General features: G+C 32.5%; 2 protein-coding genes across 2 annotated transcripts in view; one reads left to right on the top strand and one right to left on the bottom strand.

Moving 5' to 3' along the window:
• LOC140441283 (acetylcholinesterase) overlaps positions 1–25,560 on the bottom strand; it is an 823,341-nt gene that overhangs the window by 684,416 nt on the left and 113,365 nt on the right. The window lies entirely within an intron of this gene.
• Positions 69–1,635, top strand: LOC140440894 (uncharacterized). Its single transcript, XM_072531257.1, has 2 exons — positions 69–595; positions 995–1,635. Exons 1-2 carry the CDS (start codon positions 514–516, stop codon positions 1,633–1,635), a joined length of 723 nt encoding a protein of 240 aa, XP_072387358.1. The 5' UTR covers positions 69–513.

Below are 25,560 nucleotides of genomic sequence, written 5' to 3' on the forward strand. Positions count from 1 at the left end.
TTTTGTTTTAAATTTAAATAAAAATATTCAAAAGTTTTACAAATAATGTTTCTACCTTGTTTCAGAAACATGTGCAGAAATAAAAATATTAAATTGCCGCTAACAATAAGCCGTTTTATTAGGTATAATACCTATTTATTCTAGGTAGCTATCTGATTTCTTGGACTCTATTAAATGTGAAGTTTATTACCATACTAAACCACGATTGCTGTTGGGGATTATTTTTTCTTTACTTACCCGATGATTTATTGGAATTTATTAAACGTATATACTAAACCCCGGGAATTACTTTCCCTTTATCTACCAGGTGATTTCTGTGAATACATTAAATGTAATGTTTAGTACTATTCCTATCGTTGTTGGAGATTACTTTCTCTTTACCTACCCTATTAACTCATTAGAAACGAGTTCTCAGGGAAGAAGTACGAGTAGGTACATTTTAGTAGTGTAGTTTTTAATATAATCTGTTATTAGCCCTTGCAAGTGATAGATGCAGAATTAACGATTTCGAAAATGTCAAAATTTAATAGTTCCAGAACATTGAGGATTTTATCCCTGTGTGCGCAGACAAGTGAGGATAGCAACGACATGCAGAGTAAGTTGAATTTAAATTAATTGTTGTATTATAATCTATTTATCTACTCTTGTTTTCAAATTCAATGGTGAGAATTTCTACGACTAGTGTAAACTGAACGAAATAGGGGCGTTCAAAAAAATACTTCTGATTCAAGCGAAATGATTAAAAGTACATAGACACAATGTATTAGAGAAACAATAATACTAAAGTTTATTTATCAAAATAATTTTATATTCGAAACCGCACGATAACAATATTACTACTTATTTACAGAGATTGTTTCAACTTCTTCTTTTTCTTCTTCTTTCGGTGTAGCCATGTCTACCTGTTTTTTCAATGCGTGGTCATTATATTTTATTCTTCTGCTTCTTACTCAATTATTGTTTGTTTTAACTTTAAAATCATTATTATTTTCAGATGCTATCAATGGTACTTCATTAACTGCTATCGGTGATCAAGTTCAAATTTTAACGAACGTTGAAATACCGAGAGAGGACTTAGAGAGAGATCTCCCAGAACCAATTCCAACTTATGACGCTACATTAATGGAAACAAAAAACGAAGCTACTGAAGATATGGAAGAGGACATTTTGACCAGTGAAATAGGGATTCAACAGAGATACAATGGTGCTGACAACGTTGTAGACGGGGAACAGGTTGATGCAGAAAACGACTTTTCCAATGATGATTCTATGCAAGATCTTACATATCTCCCAGAACAAATTCCAACCTATGACGCTGCATTAATGGAAACACCAATCGAAGCTACTGAAGATAGTGACCGTGAAAGTGACAGTTACAGTGTATCTTGTGCGAGAAAACGAAGTGCAAATCCTGAACAATGGAGACGAAATAAGGTCAAGAAACTTCGCAACTCTGGTAAGTCCTACAAGTCAAATAAAGGTACAATCATGCACGCTCGACAGATGAAAGAAGCTTGTTCTCAAACTTGTCGTTTAAAATGTTTTGAAAATTCTGTGGATATAAGAACGCATATTCATCTAAAATTTTGGGACCTGGGTAACATAAAGAGACTTTATATCACGACACACCAATGAAGTTAGACCTAAGTATCAAAATAAAACACCTGGAAGCAATCGCAAACATAACTTGCAATATAAATTTAGGATTAATGACAAGGACACTCAAGTATGCAAGACGTTTTTTCTCAATACTTTGGGAGTGAGTGATCGATACATTTACACCACATGGAAGAAAACTGATGATGCTGGTATCCTCGAAGATGATCGAAGAGGGAAGCATGTGGCTCATAAAAAATCTGATAAAGTTGCCTTGGAAAAAATACGTCAGCACATAAAGTTGTTCCCGACCATCGAAAGTCACTATTTAAGGGCTCAAACTAGTAGAGTTTTTATTGATGGTAGCTTAACCATATCCGAAATGTATAGACTATACAAAGATAAGTGTATTTCAGACGGCGATATTTGTCTTAAGAAACATCACTATGAACGCATATTTAATTATGAATTTAACATTGGATTCTTTTCTCCTAAAAAAGATCAATGTTCAGAGTGTGAAGTGTATAAAAACTCTAATGAAGAGCAGAGAAAATCATTGCAGGACAACTACGACTTGTATATTAAAAACAAAAATCAAGCACGCGAATCAAAGAAACAAGATCTAGAATTAGCTAATGATGTAAATCAATATTCCGTTTGCGATTACGATCTTCAAGCTGTATTACAGACGCCATGCGGAGATGTATCAATGTTTTATTATAAGCGACGTTTAAATGTGTATAATTTCACATTATTTGATAACGTATTGTTACGTAAAAATATGAGTCATAGTTTTTAACCTTTAAAACATGTTTTTATTCTAATATGTTGTAGAGATTACGAGAGGCCTCGATTTACCTGAGCGACCTTCCAGAACCAGTGCGAGGGAAATCCAGTTTGCCTTTACCGTTTCGCCATCGAAGGTTTTGGATTTTTCGAGATAACGGCACTGGTATATAATAACGGAACTTTATTTGGAAGGGACAGTTAATAAAGAAGATTCGCGCTCGTGGTATTATTGTTACGCTCGCCTACTAATAAATTATTGTATATGTAGTGATAAATAAACTTATATAAATGATCGTGCCTTTTAATAAATTAAAGTAGGAACAATATAATAAATTAGTAAAGACATTATAAATTAAAGACATAACAATTAATAAATTCACAACAAATGGTGTCAGAGTGAGATCGAACATAAATTAGACTTATAATAATAATACAAGTGAATATAAAATAATTGTGAAAATGGCTACGATTTATGAGCTGACAGTGACTAATTTAAGAAGACATCTCGAAGACAGAGAATTAGCTTCTACCGGAAAAAAGGCTGAGTTAGTCCAACGACTAAAGAACGCTTTGCTAGAAGAAGGACTAGATCCAGAGACTTATATATTTGAAGATGCTGTCATCTCGTCGATTTCGAAATTAGAGAACAAAGTTTCCGGCGACATCGCATCATTGGAGAACAAAGTATCCGGCAACATCGCTTCTTTAGAAAGCAAAGTTTCAAACGAGATTTCTTCTCTGGAAAGCAAAGTTTCTGCTAACATCTCTAAAGTCACTTCAGAGATATCTGCTCTTGACGATAGAGTGTCTTCGTTAAAAAACCAAGTTGCTGCCGATATGTTGGCCTTCGAAGAAAAGATTAAAGAGATGGAAAGGAAGATGGAGGAAACAGGGACAGCAGAGAGAGGAAACAATCCAATTACAGTGGAGACAAAAGAAGAAGAGACGAAATGTAAGTTGGAAACACGGCCGAAATTTGAAGGAAGTGGAGGTTCTGTCCATGTGAAAGTCCCAACTTTCGATGGAAAATCGTCATGGAACAACTACATGAAACAGTTCGAATCAGCCGCAAGAGCAAATGGATGGTCTGAAAAAGAAAAGGCGGTAAACCTGACTATCGCTCTTCGAGGAGATGCCTTAGATGTGCTTCAGACCATAGCAGTAGAGGAGACCGATGATTTCGAACAACTGAAGAAGAGGTTAAATATGCGATATGGCCACGAACATTTGGAGCATGTATATCAGTCGCAGCTTAAAAATCGTAGACAGAAGAAAGATGAGGCTCTTCAAGAATATGAGGTAGATATTGCCAGATTAGTACGATATGCTTATCCAACAGCTCCCGAAGACATGATGGAAAAATTGGCCGTTCAAACGTTTATTGATGGTCTTCGTGATCATGAAATGCAGAGAACACTACGATTAGCTCGTCACAAGACGCTGGTTGATGTCTTATCCGCCGCCCTCGAATACGAGTCAGCTACGCAGGCCTCTGGCGGGTACAGTAAAGTTAGGACTGTAAAAGAGGAAGGAGATGAAGATAAACTTGACCAGCTCGTTAATATGATGAAAAGCATGACATACAAGAAAACGAAGACCATCAGATGCTGGAATTGTGGCGAAATAGGACACGTACGAAGCTCCTGTAAGCACCCTAGGTACGACGCAAATCAAGAAACTCACCATCAGGAAAACTAGAACGGGTCAGCCTTAGGGGGGCAGCTTCGACCCAGAACTTTTCCAAAGACCCTCTCATACTAATAGCTTCTTTGAAATGTCGTGAAGATAGTGTATATGTAGATGGAGACATAAATGGTAAAAAGCATACGTTGTTGGTGGATACCGGAGCGACCAGAACCATTATACGCCCGACAGTTATAAACAGCCGAAAGAAACTGTTACCAACGAGGTTACGACTTCGGACCGCTACAGGTGAAAATGCCAACATTCATGGAGAAATCCAGGTACAATTGGGAATTGGAGCAGAAAAGTTCGTCCATACTGTTATAGTTGCTGACATCGAAGAGGATGTTATATTAGGAATGGACGTAATGAATATGCATGGATTCCAATTGGATTTTAAGAATAAGGTAATCAAAGTTGGCAACGAGGAGGTATTTCTCCATCCACATAATGACAACACTGTGCAAGCAGCCATTACAGAAGATACAGTCGTGCCTGCGAGAAGCGAAACGATCATAGTAGCGCGGCTACAGGGATTTGTGGACGAAGGGAGACCTGTTATGATGGAGCCTTGGAACCACGACGATGAGGTTGGCCGTGGAATCATAATTGGAAAGGAATTGGTGACTTCGGCTAAGGAAATTCCTGTGAGACTTATCAATGTCAACGACTACCCAGTGACCATAAAGAAAGAGACAAAAGTAGGAACTTGTGTACCTGTGACATCCATAATCCGTCAGGCGACAACATCTGATAATTCCAACGATAAATTCGACCAAATGGTTGCAGTTGCAGGACAGTCTCTAAATCAGATGGAGAAAAGGAAATTAAGGGAATTTCTTCGGCAGTATCGTGATATTTTCGTACCGAAAGGAGGAAATACGGGAAGAACTACGGTTGTTAAGCATAAAATTGATACTGGTAATGCTAAGCCAATTCGTCAAACAGCTCGACGATTACCACAGGCGAAAAGAGAGGAAGCTGAAACGATTGTTCAGGAAATGAAGAAAGACGGGGTGATAGAACCTTCTACGAGCCCATGGGTCTCTCCGGTGGTCCTGGTTAAGAAGAAAGACGGAACGACGAGGTTCTGTGTGGATTACCGTTTGCTGAACAACGTTACCAAGAAAGATAGTTATCCTCTGCCTCGGATCGATGACACATTGGACACATTGGCTGGAAGTAAATTGTTTTCTACTTTAGATTTGAAGTCTGGATACTGGCAGGTAGAAATGGACCCAGTCGATAAAGAAAAGACAGCCTTCACCACAGGATCTGGATTGTGGCAATTCAACGTTATGCCATTTGGACTTTGTAATGCTCCTGCGACATTTGAGAGGCTTATGGAAAATGTGTTGAGAGGGTTATCTTGGAAAACATGCCTGGTTTATTTAGATGACATAATCGTCTTGGGGGAGACATTCGAAGATCATTTGAGGAATTTAGAAAACGTTTTTAATCGACTTAAAGCTGCCCAATTGATGCTAAACCCCAAGAAGTGCCAGCTATTTCAAGGTAAAGTCAATTATCTGGGTCATATAGTCAGTAAAGAAGGAGTGGCCGTGGATAAGGGAAAAATCGATTCCATTAAGGAATGGCCAAAACCAACTGACAAACATCAAGTGAGAAGTTTTCTTGGACTATGTACTTACTACCGGAGGTTTATTAAGAAGTTTGCAGATATCGCTAAGCCATTAACGCGACTTACAGAGGAAGCAAGAGAATACCGCTGGGATATAGACTGCCAAAATGCCTTTGAAACGTTGAAAAAGCATTTAATAACCGCACCAATTTTGGGGTATCCACTGCCAGAAGGAGAGTTCATCTTAGATACGGATGCAAGTAACGTGGGAATTGGAGGAGTGCTGTCTCAGATTCAAGGAGGACAGGAACGAGTCCTCGGATATTTTAGTAAAGTCCTTTCAAAACCTGAGCGGAATTATTGCGTCACGAGAAGAGAACTTCTAGCAGTAGTTAAATCAGTAGAGCACTTCTACCAATACCTCTATGGCAGAAAGTTTCTAATCCGAACCGACCATGCCGCCCTTAAGTGGTTGATGCAGTTTAAGAATCCAGAGGGTCAGATAGCCAGGTGGATCGAACGACTCCAAGAATACGATTTTAAGATTGAGCACCGGGCCGGAGTTAGCCACAGAAACGCTGATTCTCTTTCCAGAAGGCCATGCCCAGCAGAGTGTTCCCACTGCAACAAAACGGAATCCAAGGAAGCAGCAGTGCTAAGAACGACGATTGTCAACGACGACTGGACGCCTACTAAGATAAGGGAAGAACAAGAGAGAGATCCAGTTATACAGACAATCCGAAAATGGAAAGAGGAAAACCGTCGACCACCTTGGCAGGAAATATCAAACCTATGCTCAGTAGTTAAGACGTATTGGGCCCAGTGGGACTCATTTATCATCGAAGATGGCTTGCTCAAACGAGTCCTGGAAAATGATGACGGTTCAGAGAAGAGAAGACAGTTGGTGATCCCAAAGAGCAGAATAGCCGAAGTACTTCGTCAGTTACACGACAGTCCATCGGGAGGGCATTTTGGTGTAAGGAAAACCCTTCAGCGAATTCGGGAACGGTTTTATTGGATGAACAGTTCCGACGACGTAAAAGACTGGTGTAAGAAATGTACTATTTGTGCTACGAGTAACGGGCCTCACCGGAAAAGGAGAGCTCCTATGAGACAATATAATGTTGGAAGCCCGTTTGAAAGAATAGCTTTGGACATTGCAGGGCCATTTCCAGAAAGTGAAAATGGGGGCAAGTACATGTTGGTAGTAATGGATTACTTCACTAAGTGGGTCGAGATTTACGCACTTCCAGACCAGAAGGCCGCCACCGTTGCAGATAAGTTGATCCAAGAATATATCAGCCGATTTGGAGTGCCTTTGGAGATCCATAGTGACCAAGGCAGGAACTTCGAAAGTGATCTATTCCAAGGAATATGTGATAGACTAGGCATGAAGAAAACAAGAACTACCGCGTATCATCCGCAATCGGATGGTATGGTAGAACGAATGAATAGGACAGTTGGCAAGTATTTGACAAAGATGGTGTCCGATCATCAGCGAGACTGGGACCAATACCTTCCGTTCTTCACAATGGCCTACAGATCTGCTGTTAACGAATCAACGGGCCAGACACCAGCCAGAGTCCTATTCGGACGCGAAATGCGACTACCTTGTGATCTAGAATTTGGGTGTCGACCTGGAGAAGATGTAGCAGGTGAAGATTATGTGATCGAATTACGAAGAAGAATGGACGATGTACATGAGTTGGTCCGTTCCCACCTTCAGATCGCTAGCGACCGAATGAAGAAACGGTACGATACACAAGCCGAAAAGGGTTGCTTTAAGAAGAACGACAAAGTATGGCTGTATAATCCCAAGAAGCGAAAAGGTTGTTCTCCCAAATTGCAGCAGTTTTGGGAAGGTCCATACCTCATCATGGAGAAGATCAACGATGTCATCTACCGAATAAGCAAGATTCCGAGGGGAAAACCGATGATAGTACACCATAACCGGTTGGCATCTTTCGAAGGTGACCACGACGTAGATGAAGAAGTGGAAGTAAACCAAGTCCAAGATGTGTCTGACCTCACGTTTGAGGAATTTATGGGTGCCTATGGAGGTACCGGTAAAGCGAGACATGGTGTTACCACTGAAGAAAAGCAAGATCTACTCGCGCTCCCCGATGACTACTCGCTGGCCCTTACCATCCCGGCCAGTATCAAAGACGCACCAGGGTTGGCATCCGTCTTTCGAAGGAAGTTTGGTCGAGTTGCAGAACTTCAATGCCAAGTGCCAGCTCCCGGTAAAACCTTGAAACTCCAAGATGCATCACGTTACCTTTTCTACCTGGTAACAAAAGACACTGCCCGTGACCAACCTACCTACCGAGATGTATGGGAAGCCTTACTTCAATTGAGAGGGCACGTACTAGAGTCCGACGTGCAAAAGTTAGCCATGCCAAAGTTGGAGTGCCGCCAATTAGATTGGAGAGTTATCCGAAATATGGTGGAGGAGATCTTTAAAGACACCGAAGTCCAGGTGTTAGTCTGTTGCAATCCGCATAGTTACTGGTGCGGAGAGAAAACCGTCCCTTGTCATTTTTATACAACTGGAAGTTGTAAAAGAGGGTCCAGTTGCCGATACCAGCATACCGTTCCAGTTCTAGTCCCAACAAGGTTCCAGGAGGAACCATCTTTTGAGAGGGGGGCAATGTTACGTAAAAATATGAGTCATAGTTTTTAACCTTTAAAACATGTTTTTATTCTAATATGTTGTAGAGATTACGAGAGGCCTCGATTTACCTGAGCGACCTTCCAGAACCAGTGCGAGGGAAATCCAGTTTGCCTTTACCGTTTCGCCATCGAAGGTTTTGGATTTTTCGAGATAACGGCACTGGTATATAATAACGGAACTTTATTTGGAAGGGACAGTTAATAAAGAAGATTCGCGCTCGTGGTATTATTGTTACGCTCGCCTACTAATAAATTATTGTATATGTAGTGATAAATAAACTTATATAAATGATCGTGCCTTTTAATAAATTAAAGTAGGAACAATATAATAAATTAGTAAAGACATTATAAATTAAAGACATAACAATTAATAAATTCACAACAGTATCCAAACAAGGATACTGCTTTATGTGGAATGAGTCTGTAGCGAAACGAGGAAGTAATGAAATTGCAAGTTGTGTCTATTATTACATGACAAATCATGCAATAAGCAAAAATTTAATTTTTTTTAGCGACAACTGTGCCGGGCAGAACAAAAATAAATTTATCGCCTCTATGTATTTGTATGTTGCTACTAATGTGAGTCATATAGAATCGATTACCCACAAGTTTTTAATAACAGGTCACACACAAAACGCTGGTGACAACATCCACTCATTAATAGAGCGACAAAAGAAAAGAGTGCTGAAGAGCGGTCCAATTTATGTTCCTACTGAATGGGCAACTGTAGTGAAATGTAGCAAAAAAAGTGGTTCACCCTACATAGTTCGAGAAATGGAAACAAAGGACTTCATTGATTTTAAACATGTTTCCTTTCTGTTGGGAAACAATTATAAAATTGATCAAAATAAAGAAAATGTGAAGTGGACAGATATAAAAATTCTGCAATGTAGAAAAGATAGTCCGCACATAATTTTCTTTAAGTACAACTATGATGACGAACTATGGAATTCTTTTAATCTAAAAAAATCATCGCGGACTACACATAATATCCGAGAAGTGCTACTTAAACCTGCCTACAAAGAACAGCCAAAAATTCAAATGGCCAAAAAGAAAGATTTGGTATACTTATGCCATTCGAGTATGATACCAGAAGCTTACCATAGTTTTTATGAAAATATTTTAGCCCAAGATGATCAAGAAGAGGACAACAACTAACAGAAAGTGTGTCTACACTTTTTACAATTTTTTCCGTGCAAAAGTGTTGTAACTTTAAAATTCCAATACTAAATGTGTAGTGATTCACAATTTTCTCCGTGCAAAAGTGTTGTAACTTTGAAATTCCTAATTTAGTTAGCATTAATATTGTTTTATTTAAATTTTTATTTTTCGTTAATGTAATATAGGCTAAAAAGCATGTAAAATAATAATTAAATATTAATTTTTCTTCAAACTTGTGTCTTATTTCACCGATATTAGCACGAAAATAAACAAAATGGTCTTTATCTCGAAACTTACTGATTCTGACTCACTGCAGTCTTGCACTGAGGGTGCGATAATATAATTTTAATTCCTTCCAATGTCCATCCAATATTCTTCTAATATACTTTTATAATCTTCAATAATTATTTGTGTATAATTATAAATGTGCATTAAATATATGCATAATTTTTAATCTTCATTTAACTCACTATATTAAACAATTTGACTATTTGTAACTGATTCACTGACTCCAACTAATCTTTCATATTTCTTACTAAACTTTTCTGACTGACTTCTTGAAAATTCTGAACAATTTACTTCACTAACTAAATGTGTCTACTAACTTTCATAATAAACTGGCCTGACTTCTGACTAAAAAACTCCCATCTTGAATCCAAATCACGGGTATTTATATCTTTTTGGATATTCTAGAATCATCTGGTAAGATATCATGTTCTATTTAGTTCTATTTAATACATGTCTGAATTTTCTGGAACAAACCATTTCGCAAACATGGTCATCTCCGGTGATCCAGAGAATTCCATTCTTTTCTATTAATAATTTTGTTGACATTTAGGCTTTTCAGATCAGAATAAACATTTAAATCATTAAATATATATAAATTAAATATTTTAAACTAACATTATTATTATAACCCCACTTATATTCGTATTATGATTAATTTATATCTGTCAATTTACTGTATAGTTGGTTGCCTATGCACATGGCTCACTTTAATATATTTACAACATTAAAATACAACTTTTTACACTTATTATATGCTAATTTATTAAAAATGCCCTCACATAAATATATTTTTATTAAATTCTCTAGTATATAACTTCTTAAAATAATCAAATACTTTTTTATATCTAATATTATGTAGTATATAACTTATAAATTATTTTCTATAAACCCCAATCGTCACAATACCCCAAAATAATATTTAAAATAAATAATTTACTTATTATTTTTTTTAAATATTAATTTTCTCATACCTTATTAAATTTAATAAATCAAAAAATTTTTTTTTTTTATTTAAAATGTGTTAAATACATCCCTGTTCGCTGTCTATGTCAAAGCAGAGAACAACGGAGCACAGTGCGGCTATTCTATGGTCAAACTGTCATGTCAAATAAAGCAATGGATGCGATATCAGAGAATAAAATATAACCTTCATTAAAATATAATCGATATGGTGTTCTGTTTATTTATAGACAAAATCTAGGAATTATTTCCATTCAAAATAACTTTCATCAATATAAATTGGTAAGTTTTTTCACTTTATTATATTAGAAAGACATTTTTATAGCAATTATAGTATCAATTTTGTGTCTAACCCCAAATTATGATTTTTAGGGTACAAATTAATTTCCATATATACAAAATTCAACAAGTATGATGTCAAATTTATTCAAAATAATGAAATCTACCATCTATTTAACAAATCAAGTCTATTGAATAAAATGGATATATCAGTAAGCTGTTAGTGTTAAGTTTATAACCTAGATATATCACTACTTTTTGAAAAAATGTACATTTTTCTTGATTTATTTTAAGTCCAACTTTATCTAATCTGTTTATTATAATTTTTAGGTGTTTCTCATGATCTTCAGCCGTTTTAGAAACAATTAATATATCACCAATGTAGTGAATTACAAAATGTTCATATTGATCCAAAATATCATGAAGACATCTACATAGAACACTGCAAGATGATTGAAGTCCAAATGGTACTACTTTGAATTGATATACTACTCCATCTATCTGAAATCCTGTATACTGTCTACTTTTTCTTTCTAGAGGTATTAACCAAAAACTATGCTGTAAATCGATTTTAGTGAAAAATGACATTCCTGTAATTCTTCCTAGTATTCCATCTTCTAACATATTATTAATCGTTCTGTTTACTTCTTCTCTGTATTTATATGGTATTGTGTATGATTTTGTTTTAAAATCTTTTTCTTCTTTAACTTTTATACTATGGATATAATTTTGTGCAATTCTATTTTCTTTATTGACAAGTCCCTTGTGTTGCTGCAATATGGAAATGACTATTGATTTATATTCTTCAGGGCAATTTAAAACTTTTATCACATCTTCTTCTTTACAAATAAAATTATTCTTCATTATGTACTCATTATTCCTTGCTTCCAATTTTACGCACTCCGCCTCGTAGGCATCCATCTGCTTAAAATTTCCATTCCTTAAATATTCACTACAATAATTATTCTTTACATTCTTTTGGGACATTTCCCTATCATCAAAATACATTTCTTCTTCATAAACATCATTATTTTCTTTTAATAATATCCTATCAACTCTTATTCCTTCTTCTACCTCATCTTTCTGCATAAATTTAATTATTTGCCCTTCCAAAGTTACCATTTTTTCTTCAAAATCTATCTTTACTTTCTTCTTTTCCAATTCATCATTTCCCATTAATATATCAACACATAAATCCTTGACAATAAATCCTTGCATATTAATTTCTTTATTAAGAATATTAATTTTAAAATTGGCTAGTTTATCAATTTCACCCAACTTCTTATTATTTGCACCAACAATTTTAATTTTTGGAATCTTTATTATATCTGATAGTTTTAATGTATTAAAAATAAAATTCTCTGAGACTAAAGTACTTTCTGAACCAGTATCTATCATAATTTTAATCATTTTATTTTTGGCCAAAGCATTTATATAAATTAAATTAATAGATTCAATAATTTTCTCTTCATCTAAAGAAATAAATTCAGAAGGTTTTTCATAATAGCAATGGCCTAACTTGTAATTCAGAAAGTTTACTGCACAAAATTTTGATTATTAGAATTGTCAGATTGTATCTGACCACTTGGATCTGATGTCCTATGTCTTTCCCTACTATGACTTCTACTCACATTTTCCTGCCTTGTACTACTTCGTTCCCTGTCTTCGCAGCTTCTATTCCTTCGAACACAATTTACCTGTCTGTTATAGTTAGGTCGCTCTGTATTTCTTCTATTATTAAAATCTTGTCTATTATTATTAGTACTGTTATTAAAATGTTGTCTATTATAATTAGTATTATTATTAAAATTTTGTCTATTATAACTAGTATTATAATTAAAGTTCTGTCTATTTGGATTACTGTTATTATTATTAAAATTTTGTAAACTATCACCATACCTAGTATTATTGTTATATGATTGTCTATATTGTTGATTATCATTTTTATTATATTGAAAGTTATTATTGTTTTTTCTGTTGTTATTATTACTTGTCATATTGCCTCTTTGTATTCTTTGAATAAAATTAATAAAACTATCTATTGTTTGAATATTTTGTACAGTTACGGTTTGCACAACATCAGCATCAAAATGTCTAGATACATTTAAGACTGTTTCATCCTCTCTAAGTGGTGGTTCTAAATATTTTGCAACTGTTATCAATTTCAATGCATAATCTACCATATTTGATTTTAAATTTTGATTATACTTTCCAAAATATAGAATTTCTCTAAACTTTGCTTGCTCTAATTCACCCCAATAATAATTTAAAAATTTATTTTCAAATGTTTGAAAGTTATCTAAATCATTTTCAATACTAGCAAACCAAGTTGCTGCATTGTCATTTAATGTCATTCTAATATAATCTTTAATATCATTAATATTATTCACAAATCTTAATTTATGTTTTAAACTATTTATGTATACTCTAGGATGCAAATTTTTTATATTACCAGAGAATTTAATCCCAGTCTCATTTGTTAAATTTAAGTAAGGTCTCCCTATGTCTCTCATTTGTGAAATATCATCTATTCTCTGTTCCACATTTCTTATTTGATTACAATTTATTTGGATATTTTGTTGTATATCGTCTAATTTTTCTTCTGTGTTTCTCCTGTCTTCGTTAATTTTTACTTCTAAGTTACATTTTTGCAACTCTATTTTCTGTTCTATTTCTATCTTATTATCTTGAATAATCCTCTTTACTTCTGTCCTCTCATTGTCTATCCTTTTCTTGTAGTCATTCCGTATACTTTTTATTTCATTTGCTACTTTTTTCTCTGCAGCTTCAAGTTTTTTTTCCATTTGTTTTACAATTTTATTATTATTATCTTCTATTTTCTTTTCTAATTTTCTATAATTCTCTTCCAATTTCTGTTCCATTTTTTTCATGTCTTCTTTGACTTCTTTTGAATTCTCTTCCATTTTTTGTTCTATTTTTTTCGAATTCTCTTCCATTGTCTTGTTCATCTGCATCATTAATGACATCAAAGCTGCCATATTGACATTTTCCTCTCTTTCTGGATTCATTTCTGCAGTATCTTGTGGAACTTGAACTAAACTCTCCTCTTGTATAGGTTGTGTTTCTACTTCCACATCTTTTTCATTCTTTTTGCTTCTTGTACCTTTCTTTCCTTGAGACATTTTGAGACTTTACTTGTTCAAATATAATTAAAAATAAAATCTATAATTTTTCCTTTCTACTGATAATTAATTTAATTATATGAGAGCACTTATCTTCCCAAACTAATTCTTTTAAATAGAGAGCCACCGCGTTGGGTGCCAAATTGTTATGATGTGTTTTTTGTTTGAATGATGAGCAATGAGTATTTTTAATAATATAATATATAGGGTTTTTATCGCGGTTCTCAAAGAATTAGCTTGTAAGTACTTTTTTAAATTATCTTTATTATAACTATTATGAAACACACATATATATCTAACCTAGCCAATGTAAATTTAAAATAAACTATCTTTAAATTGATGTTCTTATAAAACTAATTAAATTCTATAGACAATGTTAAATTTAAACAAACTATCTTCAAAATTGAAATTGTTATAACACTAACTAAATTATATTAACAAAATTTTGTACCTTTCTTTCACTGAATGCCTAAATGAACTGTTTTCCACTATATATATTCTAATCACCACTGAATGTCTTCGTACTTCGGTTATCCTTGTTTTTGTGAAATTTCTTTTTCCAATTATCAGCTTCTACCAATTTAAGATATATTTTTTTTCACCAGCATTTATATACCACCAAGCAAACCAGCAAACAACATTTATATTTATTCTTCTTTTCAATATACCAATATCCAATTATTATAAGTTGATTTATACTAATCTCCAATCATAATATAATTTTAATTCCTTCCAATGTCCATCCAATATTCTTCTAATATACTTTTATAATCTTCAATAATTATTTGTGTATAATTATAAATGTGCATTAAATATATGCGTAATTTTTAATCTTCATTTAACTCACTATATTAAACAATTTGACTATTTGTAACTGATTCACTGACTCCAACTAATCTTTCATATTTCTTACTAAACTTTTCTGACTGACTTCTTAAAAATTCTGAACAATTTACTTCACTAACTAAATGTGTCTACTAACTTTCATAATAAACTGGCCTGACTTCTGACTAAAAAACTCCCATCTTGAATCCAAATCACGGGTATTTATATCTTTTTGGATATTCTAGAATCATCTGGTAAGATATCATGTTCTATTTAGTTCTATTTAATACATGTCTGAATTTTCTGGAACAAACCATTTTGCAAACATGGCCATCTCCGGTGATCCAGAGAATTCCATTCTTTTCTATTAATAATTTTGTTGACATTTACGCTTTTCAGATCAGAATAAACATTTAAATCATTAAATATATATAAATTAAACATTTTAAACTAACAATATTATTATAACCCCACTTATATTCGTATTATGATTAATTTCTATCTGTCAATTTACTGTATAGTTGGTTGCCTATGCACATGGCTCACTTAAATATATTTACAACATTAAAATACAACTTTTTACACTTATTATATGCTAATTTATTAAAAATGCCCTCACATAAATATATTTTTATTAAATTCTCTAGTATATAACTTCTTAAAATAATCAAATACTTTTTTATATCTAATATTATGTAGTATATAACTTATAAATTATTTTCTATAAACCCCAATCGTCACAATATATATATATATATATATATATATATATATATATATATATATATATATATACATATATACATATAAATATAAAATTAGTATTTCTTGGGTATTGACGACGTCTGTTAAGGTTGTGATTGCGCAACTAACTTCATTATTATTCTTGGAGCCATCATTGTAGAGTATTCGATCAAATTGTAATTCGCTAACAATATTTGGGAAAATATATTAAAGAGTTCACGGATGTGTTTTATGCATGGAATATTGACTTGGAATAGTTTTTTTTTGACAGTTTTATTACAATTAGGAACGGAGGAGATCTTGCAGGACGTAGCTGTAAAGTCTATATTTTTTAAGAGCGGTGAGAGTATCTGAAGACTCGTGGGTACTTTGCCCGAAGTACGAACAGTATTTGCTTGTAGATTAGTTATCTAAGAATATATTAAATTATTGGGAGTGGCTGATATCCTAGCAGCGTAGTTAAGTAAAGCTTCTATAAACCAAATTTAATGCTGTCATGTACAGAAAACAACCTAAATCTAATCTGGATCGAATCAGTGTCTGTAAATTATCAGCATCATTTTGTTTCTGCTCCCCATTGATAATATGCAAGTGTTTTCAAGATGTTTACTTTACCAGTACAGTGATTCTTTATATATTTAAGTGTTTTTCCAGTTCAACTTTTATGATGCTTTATGGTAGTCAAAGCAACATCAATAAGATATATTTCAGAGTTTTAAACACTTGATTGCTGTCTGGTTAACCTTTCGATTTTAGATTTTGAGCTAAAGTTTGATACCATGTTGTGTGGAGAATGAGTATACGTTGTTTACAGCATTTCAAATAAGATTTAATGTACTGGCTAGGCTTGCTCCACTATAGTAAATAAGGTCATCGTCAGCGTCCAGTAGAATTTTTATCAGGTGACGAACTTCTTTGTAGATGTCATTAATTGCTAAATTAAACACAGTTGGACTTAAAACAGAGCCTTAAGGTACACCATTGAGTTTTTAAATAACATTCTATTTTCTTTTATTATAACTTTAAATTTGCAGTGATTTAAAAAGTTATCTATGCAGAGTAAATATTGCCTGTAATAATGTTATCGATGAGTTTATGTAATATTACATTATTTGGTATATTGTCAAAGGCGCTTTTAATATCGAAGGCTGCCACAACTGTAGTATGTTGTTTATTGAAATTCCCGTTTATATGATTTTTTAGTATAATAATAATAAATTGTCCATTACGCTTCGTTGTGATTTGAATCCCGATTGAATAGAGCTAATCATATTATACGTTTCAGAAAACCCGATAATAATAAGTTTTTTCATTAATTTACACATCCAACAAGTTAACGAGACGTGTCTATAAGGGGATGGACTTAAATTTAGCTTAAACTATTAAAACACAATGTAATTACATAAAAAAGGATTTTCGATCTTATTCTTAATAGTACTTGATGATAAATGAAAAGAATCATTACTATTAAATTTGATTGCATTTCTACACATTCTCTGAAAGGGTTTATTTACTATATAAGTTCGATTATGAAATTCTAAATAAAATAAATCTTGGGATCTGGTGTCGCTACAGGGATTTCTTAATATTGTTCTGAAACTCTTTTCTTGTGACATGTTAAAGTAATTACTATTTGAATGGGAATAAGCCACAATTAAATGCTAAAGTACGTTTATTGACGTTTCAATTTCCACTTTGGAAATCGTTCTCAAAATATAATTTTAAGGAGGATTTCCTAAGTGAAAATTGAAACGTCAATAAACGTACTTTAACCTTTAATTCTGGCTTATTTCCATTCAAATAGTAATTTCTCTACAGGGAGAAAGGAAGTAAACGTTTCCCAAAAGAGCACTAGCATCAATGCCTCCTCGTATTAATTTATATATAAATGCTACATCTAGCAATATTCGCCTTTCTTCAAGAGTAGACAATTTAAGTAAAGATTGCAAAAACAATGCATTCAATTTCGTTTACAGGTATTCTTAAATTCTATTGCTTTAAAAGCAACAAATTTTAATAACATTTTCTGTACTCTTTTTAATAGATCTTTGTAGCATTTATAACGAGGAGACCAAATATTGCTACCATATTCCACAACCGATCTAATAAGGAAGCAGTAAATATTTTTGAAACAATAAATATTATCAAATTCACACAGGCTACGTTTCATAAAACCTAAAAGTTTCATTTGTCTATTGGAAACGTAAGAAAAGTGGTCCCTGAAGTTTACTCTAGGGTCAAAAATTACCCCAAGATCCTTAAATGTTGTGATTACCTCTAAAATATTCGATCCAATATGGTATTCAAATGAAATCGGATGTTTGTTTCTAAAAAATCGCATTACCTTACATTTATTTATGTTCAAATTCAAAGCATTTAAGTGACATCAATCCAATAAACTACTTAAATCATTCTGTAATAAACTACAGTCATTGGAATTTTTTATGACTCTATAAGTTTTTAGATGATCAGCATAGAGAAGAATATTACTATGATAAAAACAATTTTTTGTATTATTTACCAAACAATTATAAATGTCCACCCTGTGGGACACCAAAGGTTACATTGATAGTAGGTGACAAAAATTAGTTAATTTTTACAACTTGAGTTCTATTTGTAAGACAGTTCTCCATCCAGCCTAATAATCGTCCATGTAACCAGAATTATAAAGTTTAGAGATTAGGACAGTTTGATTAACTCTATTTTAATAAAACTTTTCTTCCATATCTCTGGAAAGACACCTGAGCTCAATGATAAAATAAATATTTTTTTTAAGCTATAACTCAGAATAAATCTACAATTAAATAAGAACAAAGGGGATATATTATCAGGTCCACAAATTACTTTTAGATCAATCTTAGATATAAATTCAAATACATCTAATACAGTAATATCATATTCAACACAAAGCCTATTATCAGAGTTTACAGCTGGATAATCTGTATTACTAGTACCATAGGTTGAATTAAAAAATTTACTAAACAAATTTGCTATATTTTGGGAATTATTAGAAGTTATATTCTCATATTTCATTGTGTTTGGGAAATCAAAACATTTTCTTTTATTATTTATATAAATTCCAAAAATCTTTTTTATCATACATAGCAGTTTGTAAATTATTTAGGTGAATCTGATGACATATTTTGTAACAATCCCTAAATTCTTGACGCAAATTAGAAAAATAATCATAATCCTTCTTAGATCCTGTCATTTTGTATTTTGCAAGAGCAATCTTCTTTTGAAATAATAAATGTTTTAAATGAGGAGTGTACCATTTTGGAAATTTTGAGTTTTTGCATCTAGTTTTTGGTACAAATAGATTAATACAGGAATCTAACACCTAATAAAATTTATCAACGTTATTATTAACATCTGTCTCATCAATAATCCTATCCCAGTCGACTGAACTTAAATATTAATTAATAAGGATATTATTAGCATTTTTAAAGTCAAAATAGAAATAATCATAGCTAAAAGAGTCAAAAATATCATTTCCAATATTGTCAAAGGGCAATGCTGGATGATATCTACTACATTTTATTGTTATTTATACTAGAAAAAATAAGATCTAAGAAACCGCCATTACAGTTTGGTATATTATTTAATTGAAAGAGATTTAAAAAAGCAAAACTTTCTGAAATATTGTTCTGAAGCTATTTTCTTGTGGCATTTTAAATTAATTACTATTTAAATGAGAATAAGCCACAATTAAAGATTAAAATACATTTATTGACGTTTAAATTTCCACTTCGGAAATCGTTCTCAAAATACAAACATTAGTAATGTTTGTATTTTGAGAACGATTTTCGAAGTGGAAACTGAAACTTCAATAAACGTATTTCAACCTTTAATTGTTGCTTATTCCCATTTAAATAGTAATTAATTTCTGAAACACATTCAACTTTGTTAGTAATATTTCGAATCGGTCTTGAACCATATCATTATTTTCCCAATTTATATTTGGTAGGTTAAAATCACCAGGTAGATATACCAAACTATACTGTGTTTGATATAAAATACCTTCTAAACAATTTACACAGTTTTCATACAAACATAATGGAGAGTTTGGAGGCAAATAAACACATCCCATAAGACACTTCTGTTTTCCAAATAAAAGTTCAACAAAAATACATTCAACATTTTTAAATTGATGATTTTCTAAAACTGAAGAAATGTTCCTTTTAATCGTTATAAGAACTCCTCCAAGTCGTTCACATAAACTGGTTAAGCTTGATCTATCACAGCGGTATATATTGTACTGTCATTACTATCTATACTATCACATAATGAGGTTTTAGTAAATTCCAGTATATCATAATTATTCGCTATTACTGATTCAGAGAGGGTATTAAGTTTTGTCCGTAGTCCTATGACATTTTGATAATAGACACTGTAATAGCCATTTGATGCACATGTACCTCCAGATACTCGTCTAATTGGGGAAAATTTTGTGGAATATTCGTAGATTTGTTTCCATTATCAAAAAAGACGGATTAAGAATAACATCATTGTTATTTCTTTGAGTGTCTTTCCTTTTTATGTTAAATCTTCTTAGAATAATTCCATCTGGCCAAAAATTCAGCACGATTCATTGTATCGTTGTACTTAAAGTCAACCCCAATTTCGGACGAATTAGTTCTTCCTATAGTTTTAAGTTATTTTTAATTTTACTAATGTTTGTATTTTGAAGACGATTTCCGAAGTGGAAATTGAAACGTCAATAAAATTTTATTTGTGGCTTATTCCCATTTAAATAGTAACTACTTTTACATGGCAAAAGAAAATAGCTTCAGAACAATTTTAAGTTGTTTTATGATAAAGACATTATCATTACCTTCCTTTTATAATAGTTTATCAGTTATATACATATTTGCTTATTTATAATATTTTCATTTACAGTTTTGGGTACCTTACCAATATAATACCACCTCCTTTTATTATCGGCTACAAATTCTTGTCCACTGGATATTTCTGAAGAACCTCTAATAACAAAATTCCTTTGGCTTTGTTTTCTTGTAACGAGCATAAATCCATCATTGTTTTGTTGTTGTTTGTTCAGCACGGAGGTTGATTGACTGGATATAGCGTTGGAACTACCAAGATTGTCATTCTCTGTGTGATTTGAACTACTAAGTCGTTTGGTAGCTTCAGAAAAGGACATTTTTATTTGTGGCACCGCTGTCTTTACTTCGGGTATGTGCTGTATATTTATCATTTCATCACAAACTGGTTTAATTATTTGATTATTCACTGAGGTAGGCACTGTTTCTCGATTATTGGATTGGTTATTGAAATCGATTTTATTTGAGGTTACATTTAAAGATGGTATTATATCAACTAATAGACGGTTATTTTCCTGTAAGATAAGATTTTTGTTCTTCATCTCTTCAATTAATCTATTTAATAGTAGCACTTCTTGTTTTAACATATGATACTCAGATCTTAGTTCATCTAATTGAGCATTGAATATAATATCCTTGTTTACATTTTTGTCACAACATACCACATGATTCTTACTTAAAAACTTAATATTTTTCTTCTTTGCACAACTATCATGATATAATTCATCGCAATTTATGCAGAAAAATGTCTTACATACTTTTTTTGCACAACACTTATATTTTTTAATCACATTAGAACTATTTAAATCGATTTTATTACTACCAGTATCGGATGGCACTTCGTCCTCCGTCGCCATCTTTTACTTTTTTTTTATAATTGTGAATATTGTGAATATTACCATATATATTTAATTAAGATAATGTGAAGGACTTATTTCGCTAAGAAAATCCGAAACTAACAATTTTTTTTACTTCAAGCTGTTGATGGTGCTGGTGGTTTTTCATCAACCATCCTATGCATAAATTAACGGATTTGCAAAGCCGTTATGTAGCTTGTTTATTGCAATGTTGCTAACTGGTTATTTTTGCGGAGACGGTATATTATAATTAATACTCCAGATAACACAGAATACTCTGCACGTTCACATAATTAAAACGGAAAGGAAAAACATATTTAAAATATTAAGTCAAATTTAAAGTCTCACCGCGTGATTATAAAGTTCAGTGCCATAATAATAAAACCAGTGAAATTAAATATGCATAGAATCAGATTTCCATATTAGATAGACTTTATTATTAAAGCCAAGTTAATAAAGAAGGATAGCTCTATGTTCATATGTCTCGCTCATTCTCTAGTGTATTAAACTTAATAACTCAATAAAGTCGCGGAATGTAATCTCGTGACAATACCAAATTTATAAAATTATTTGGTTTGTACTGAAAATATGACTAAGTGCAATTAACATTTTCGTATTACTATTTATAATGGCCAAATCAAGTTTTACTTGTGCATTATTTTAAATAATAATAAAAATGTTTTTAACGATCGCTACAAGGATACATGTTTTACTAGTGACTTTATTAACAAATTCCTAAAGGAAAGACCATGTATAAAGACTGATAGGACTTACGGAATATAACATATCGTATTCTTACAGTGAATTTATTAACAAACATGTTTTAATGATTTTTGTTTAATTTCTGGTGACGTATAATGAAGGTTAACAAATAATCTAAGTTATGCCTTTGCGATATAGTTTAGCGGTATGCAATATATCGAAAAATGATTCATGGTATATAAAGCCTGTTATCGACAAAGAAATATGTACAGCGTGGTCCAATAAGCCGATCTCTCGGCTATAAATCAGAAACTATTTATGTTATTACTTTAAAAGAAAAATTCCTTATTAAAAGTGGCTAAGAGAAATCGCTGGAAATAACTTTCAAGTTTCTGGGTTAACCGTTAGGTGGCGTAACCTGTGAAGAAAACTTTGAAAACCAGTTTTTTGGGAAATATGCCCAATCATACCAAGTGTTAAATAAGTAAACTAGAAAGAGGCCTAAATTCTGCACAAAGTTGTTCAAGTACTTTTTTTTATTTTTTCAAATAAAGGGTGGGGAGAGCGGGAAAGTATTTGTGGATAAATACCTATAACTTTGGTTTGGATCAACCGATTTTAACGAAGTTAGTGTCATTAGAAAGAGTGTGGATGAATTAATGTACATCTACTATAAAATAATTGCATTTAGTTTTAATAGTCATAGTTAGAGGGTACTTTCGAATAGAAAAAATTAAAATTTGTTTTTCTTCAAAATGTTTAATGGAAATACCTATTTATTGTAAATTATAATGGAACTGGATTAAATTCGTAACAAAATAGCGCAAATCGCATGTTAATAGCTTCTGTCAAACTCGAGATATGAATAAAAACGAATAAACATAAGTAAGTATAGTATTGACTCACCCTTTATTATAACTTAATAAATATGTGAAAGATCATAAAAATATCTCGATCAATAAAACTTAATGTCCAATTAAATGTTTAAATTTTTTTCCATCGTTTTTCACACAAAGATGTAATCGTTCGAGCGTAGACATAACAGCTGCTTCAATCTCAGCTGTTGATATACTATTTATTGCGTTTATAATGTGCTGTTTTATGTCGTCTCGCGTGGTTGGTCGAGTTTGGTACTAAGTTTGGGACTAAGTCCTTCAATCTTCCCCGCAGTTAAAAGTCCAGACATGTTAAGTCTAAAGATCTAGCTGACCATGAAAATATACTTTCCCTTCCAATCCATTTATTTGGATAACTTGCATACAAATAATCTCGAACTCGTCTGGAAAAGTGCGCAGGACACCCGTCATGTTGTAATATCATATCTCTTTTTATTTGTAAGGAAATACCTTCCAATAAAACAGGCAATTGATTTTCCAGAAAATCCAAATATGTTTCGCCATTTAAAGTTTTATCAAAGAAATATGGACCTACGATCTTTCCATCAACTACACTACACCAAACATTAAGACTCCATTTACTTTGAACCTGCACCTCATGTATCCAGTGCGGATTTTCTTCAGCCCAATAATGCATATTATGCAAATTAACCCCACCCACACAAATAAACGTAGCCTCGTTTGTCCACAAAATCTTTGACATGATATGCGGTTGTTCTTCTAGCACACCTAACATCCAATTGCAGTAATCCAGCCTTGCATCAAAATCTCTCTCATGTAAAACTTGGTGGAGAACTACATGATAAGAATGCAGTCTAAACAACAAATATTGATGAAAAAGAAACCACTATATTTACTAAAACTCAAAAAATCTTGAAAAATCCACAATTGTTTCACAAGTTGTTGTACAACCTACAGTCACAAATATATTTGGGTAATAGATCTTCTATAGGAGAGAATAGCAACGAATCTAATGTTAACTTAAATTTTAATAATTGTACTTTCACTAACTGTACTTTTAATAAATAAATGTTTCGTTATGTTGAGTTATGATTTTTTTTTTCGAAAAATTATCCGCCGAATATCCCTCGGACATTGATGAGTGCCTCATAATTTCATGACAAATTTCTTAAGCTCGTTGCTAGGTAACAGCACTCAGCCTTCGGCTTCGTGCTGTTACCAAGGAACGAGCTTTCGCTTGTCATGAAATTATCTCGTCTGTTATCAATGTCCTAGGGATATTACTACTGATAATTAATTACTAATATTACCAATATTAATATCTATTGAAAAAAGTGCAATCTTCAATTCGAATTATAATTTACACTTCTTAACAATGTTTTGACTGCTGTCAATAAATAAAAAATATGAACTCCCCGTCAAATTCATTGTTGTAGCCTACTTAGTTTCGAAAGTACTATTTTTAATTATATGAAATAACAATGGTCAAAATAGGTATCAACATTAAGATTCTTCTGCTATAAAAAAAAAATTGAAAGTACCTTTCTGACTTATTTTTTAATTTAATTTATAATACAGGGTGAGTCAATACTATATTTGCTTATGTTTATGCGTTTTTATTCATATCTCGAGTTCGACAAAAGCTATTAACATGCGGTTTGCGCCATTTTGTTACGAATTTAATCCAGTTCCATTATAATTTACAATAAATAGGTGTTTCCATTAAACATTTTAAAGAAAAACAAATTTTAATTTTTTCTATTCGAAAGTACCCTCTACCTATGACAATTAAAACTAAATGCAATTATTTTATAGTAGATGTAAATTAATTAATCTACACTCTTTCTAATGAGACTAATTTAGTTTAAATCGGTTGATCCAAACCAAAGTTATAGGTATTTATCCACAAATACTTTCCCACTCTCCCCTACCCTTTATTTAAAATAATAAAAAAAAGTACTTGAACAACTTTGTGCAGAATTTAGGCCTCTTTCTAGTTTACTTATTTAACACATGGTATAAGTGGGTATATTTCCCAAAAAACTGGTTTTCAAAGTTTTCTTCATAGGTTACGCCCCCTAGCGGTTAACCCAGAAACTTGAAAGTTATTTCCAGCGATTTCTCTTGGCCACTTTTACTAAGGAATTTTTTCTCCTAAAGTTATAACATGAATAGTTTTTGATATTATAGCCGAGAGATAAACTTATTGGTCCACCCGGTACAACGGCGGCGATATCTGTAAAGATCGTGTTACCAGCAAATCCTTGTCATCATTATACTTATTACATTTTTGTTGATGGTTCAAAATTAAATGATCTGGAGTCCAACTCATCGGCTTGTATTGGAAATTCGGCGTTGTTGGCTGTACTGTTGTTGATATCGTAGGGACAGCTTGTTGAAAAATCGATACTGAGTCTGCATTTTCGCATGTCATCGATGCCCAGTATCGCTTCTGAGGAAAGATGTGGCATGTAGTAAAACTTAATCTGTCGCCACGCGTTGTTGATTAGGCATATGGTATGATAGCTGAGTCTTATTTCTTGCGTGCTACCGTCTGCAAGCCTAATATCCGTTCTTTCC

The sequence above is a fragment of the Diabrotica undecimpunctata genome, chromosome 5 (genome assembly GCF_040954645.1).
Source record: "Diabrotica undecimpunctata isolate CICGRU chromosome 5, icDiaUnde3, whole genome shotgun sequence".
Taxonomy (NCBI): Eukaryota; Metazoa; Arthropoda; class Insecta; order Coleoptera; family Chrysomelidae; genus Diabrotica; species Diabrotica undecimpunctata.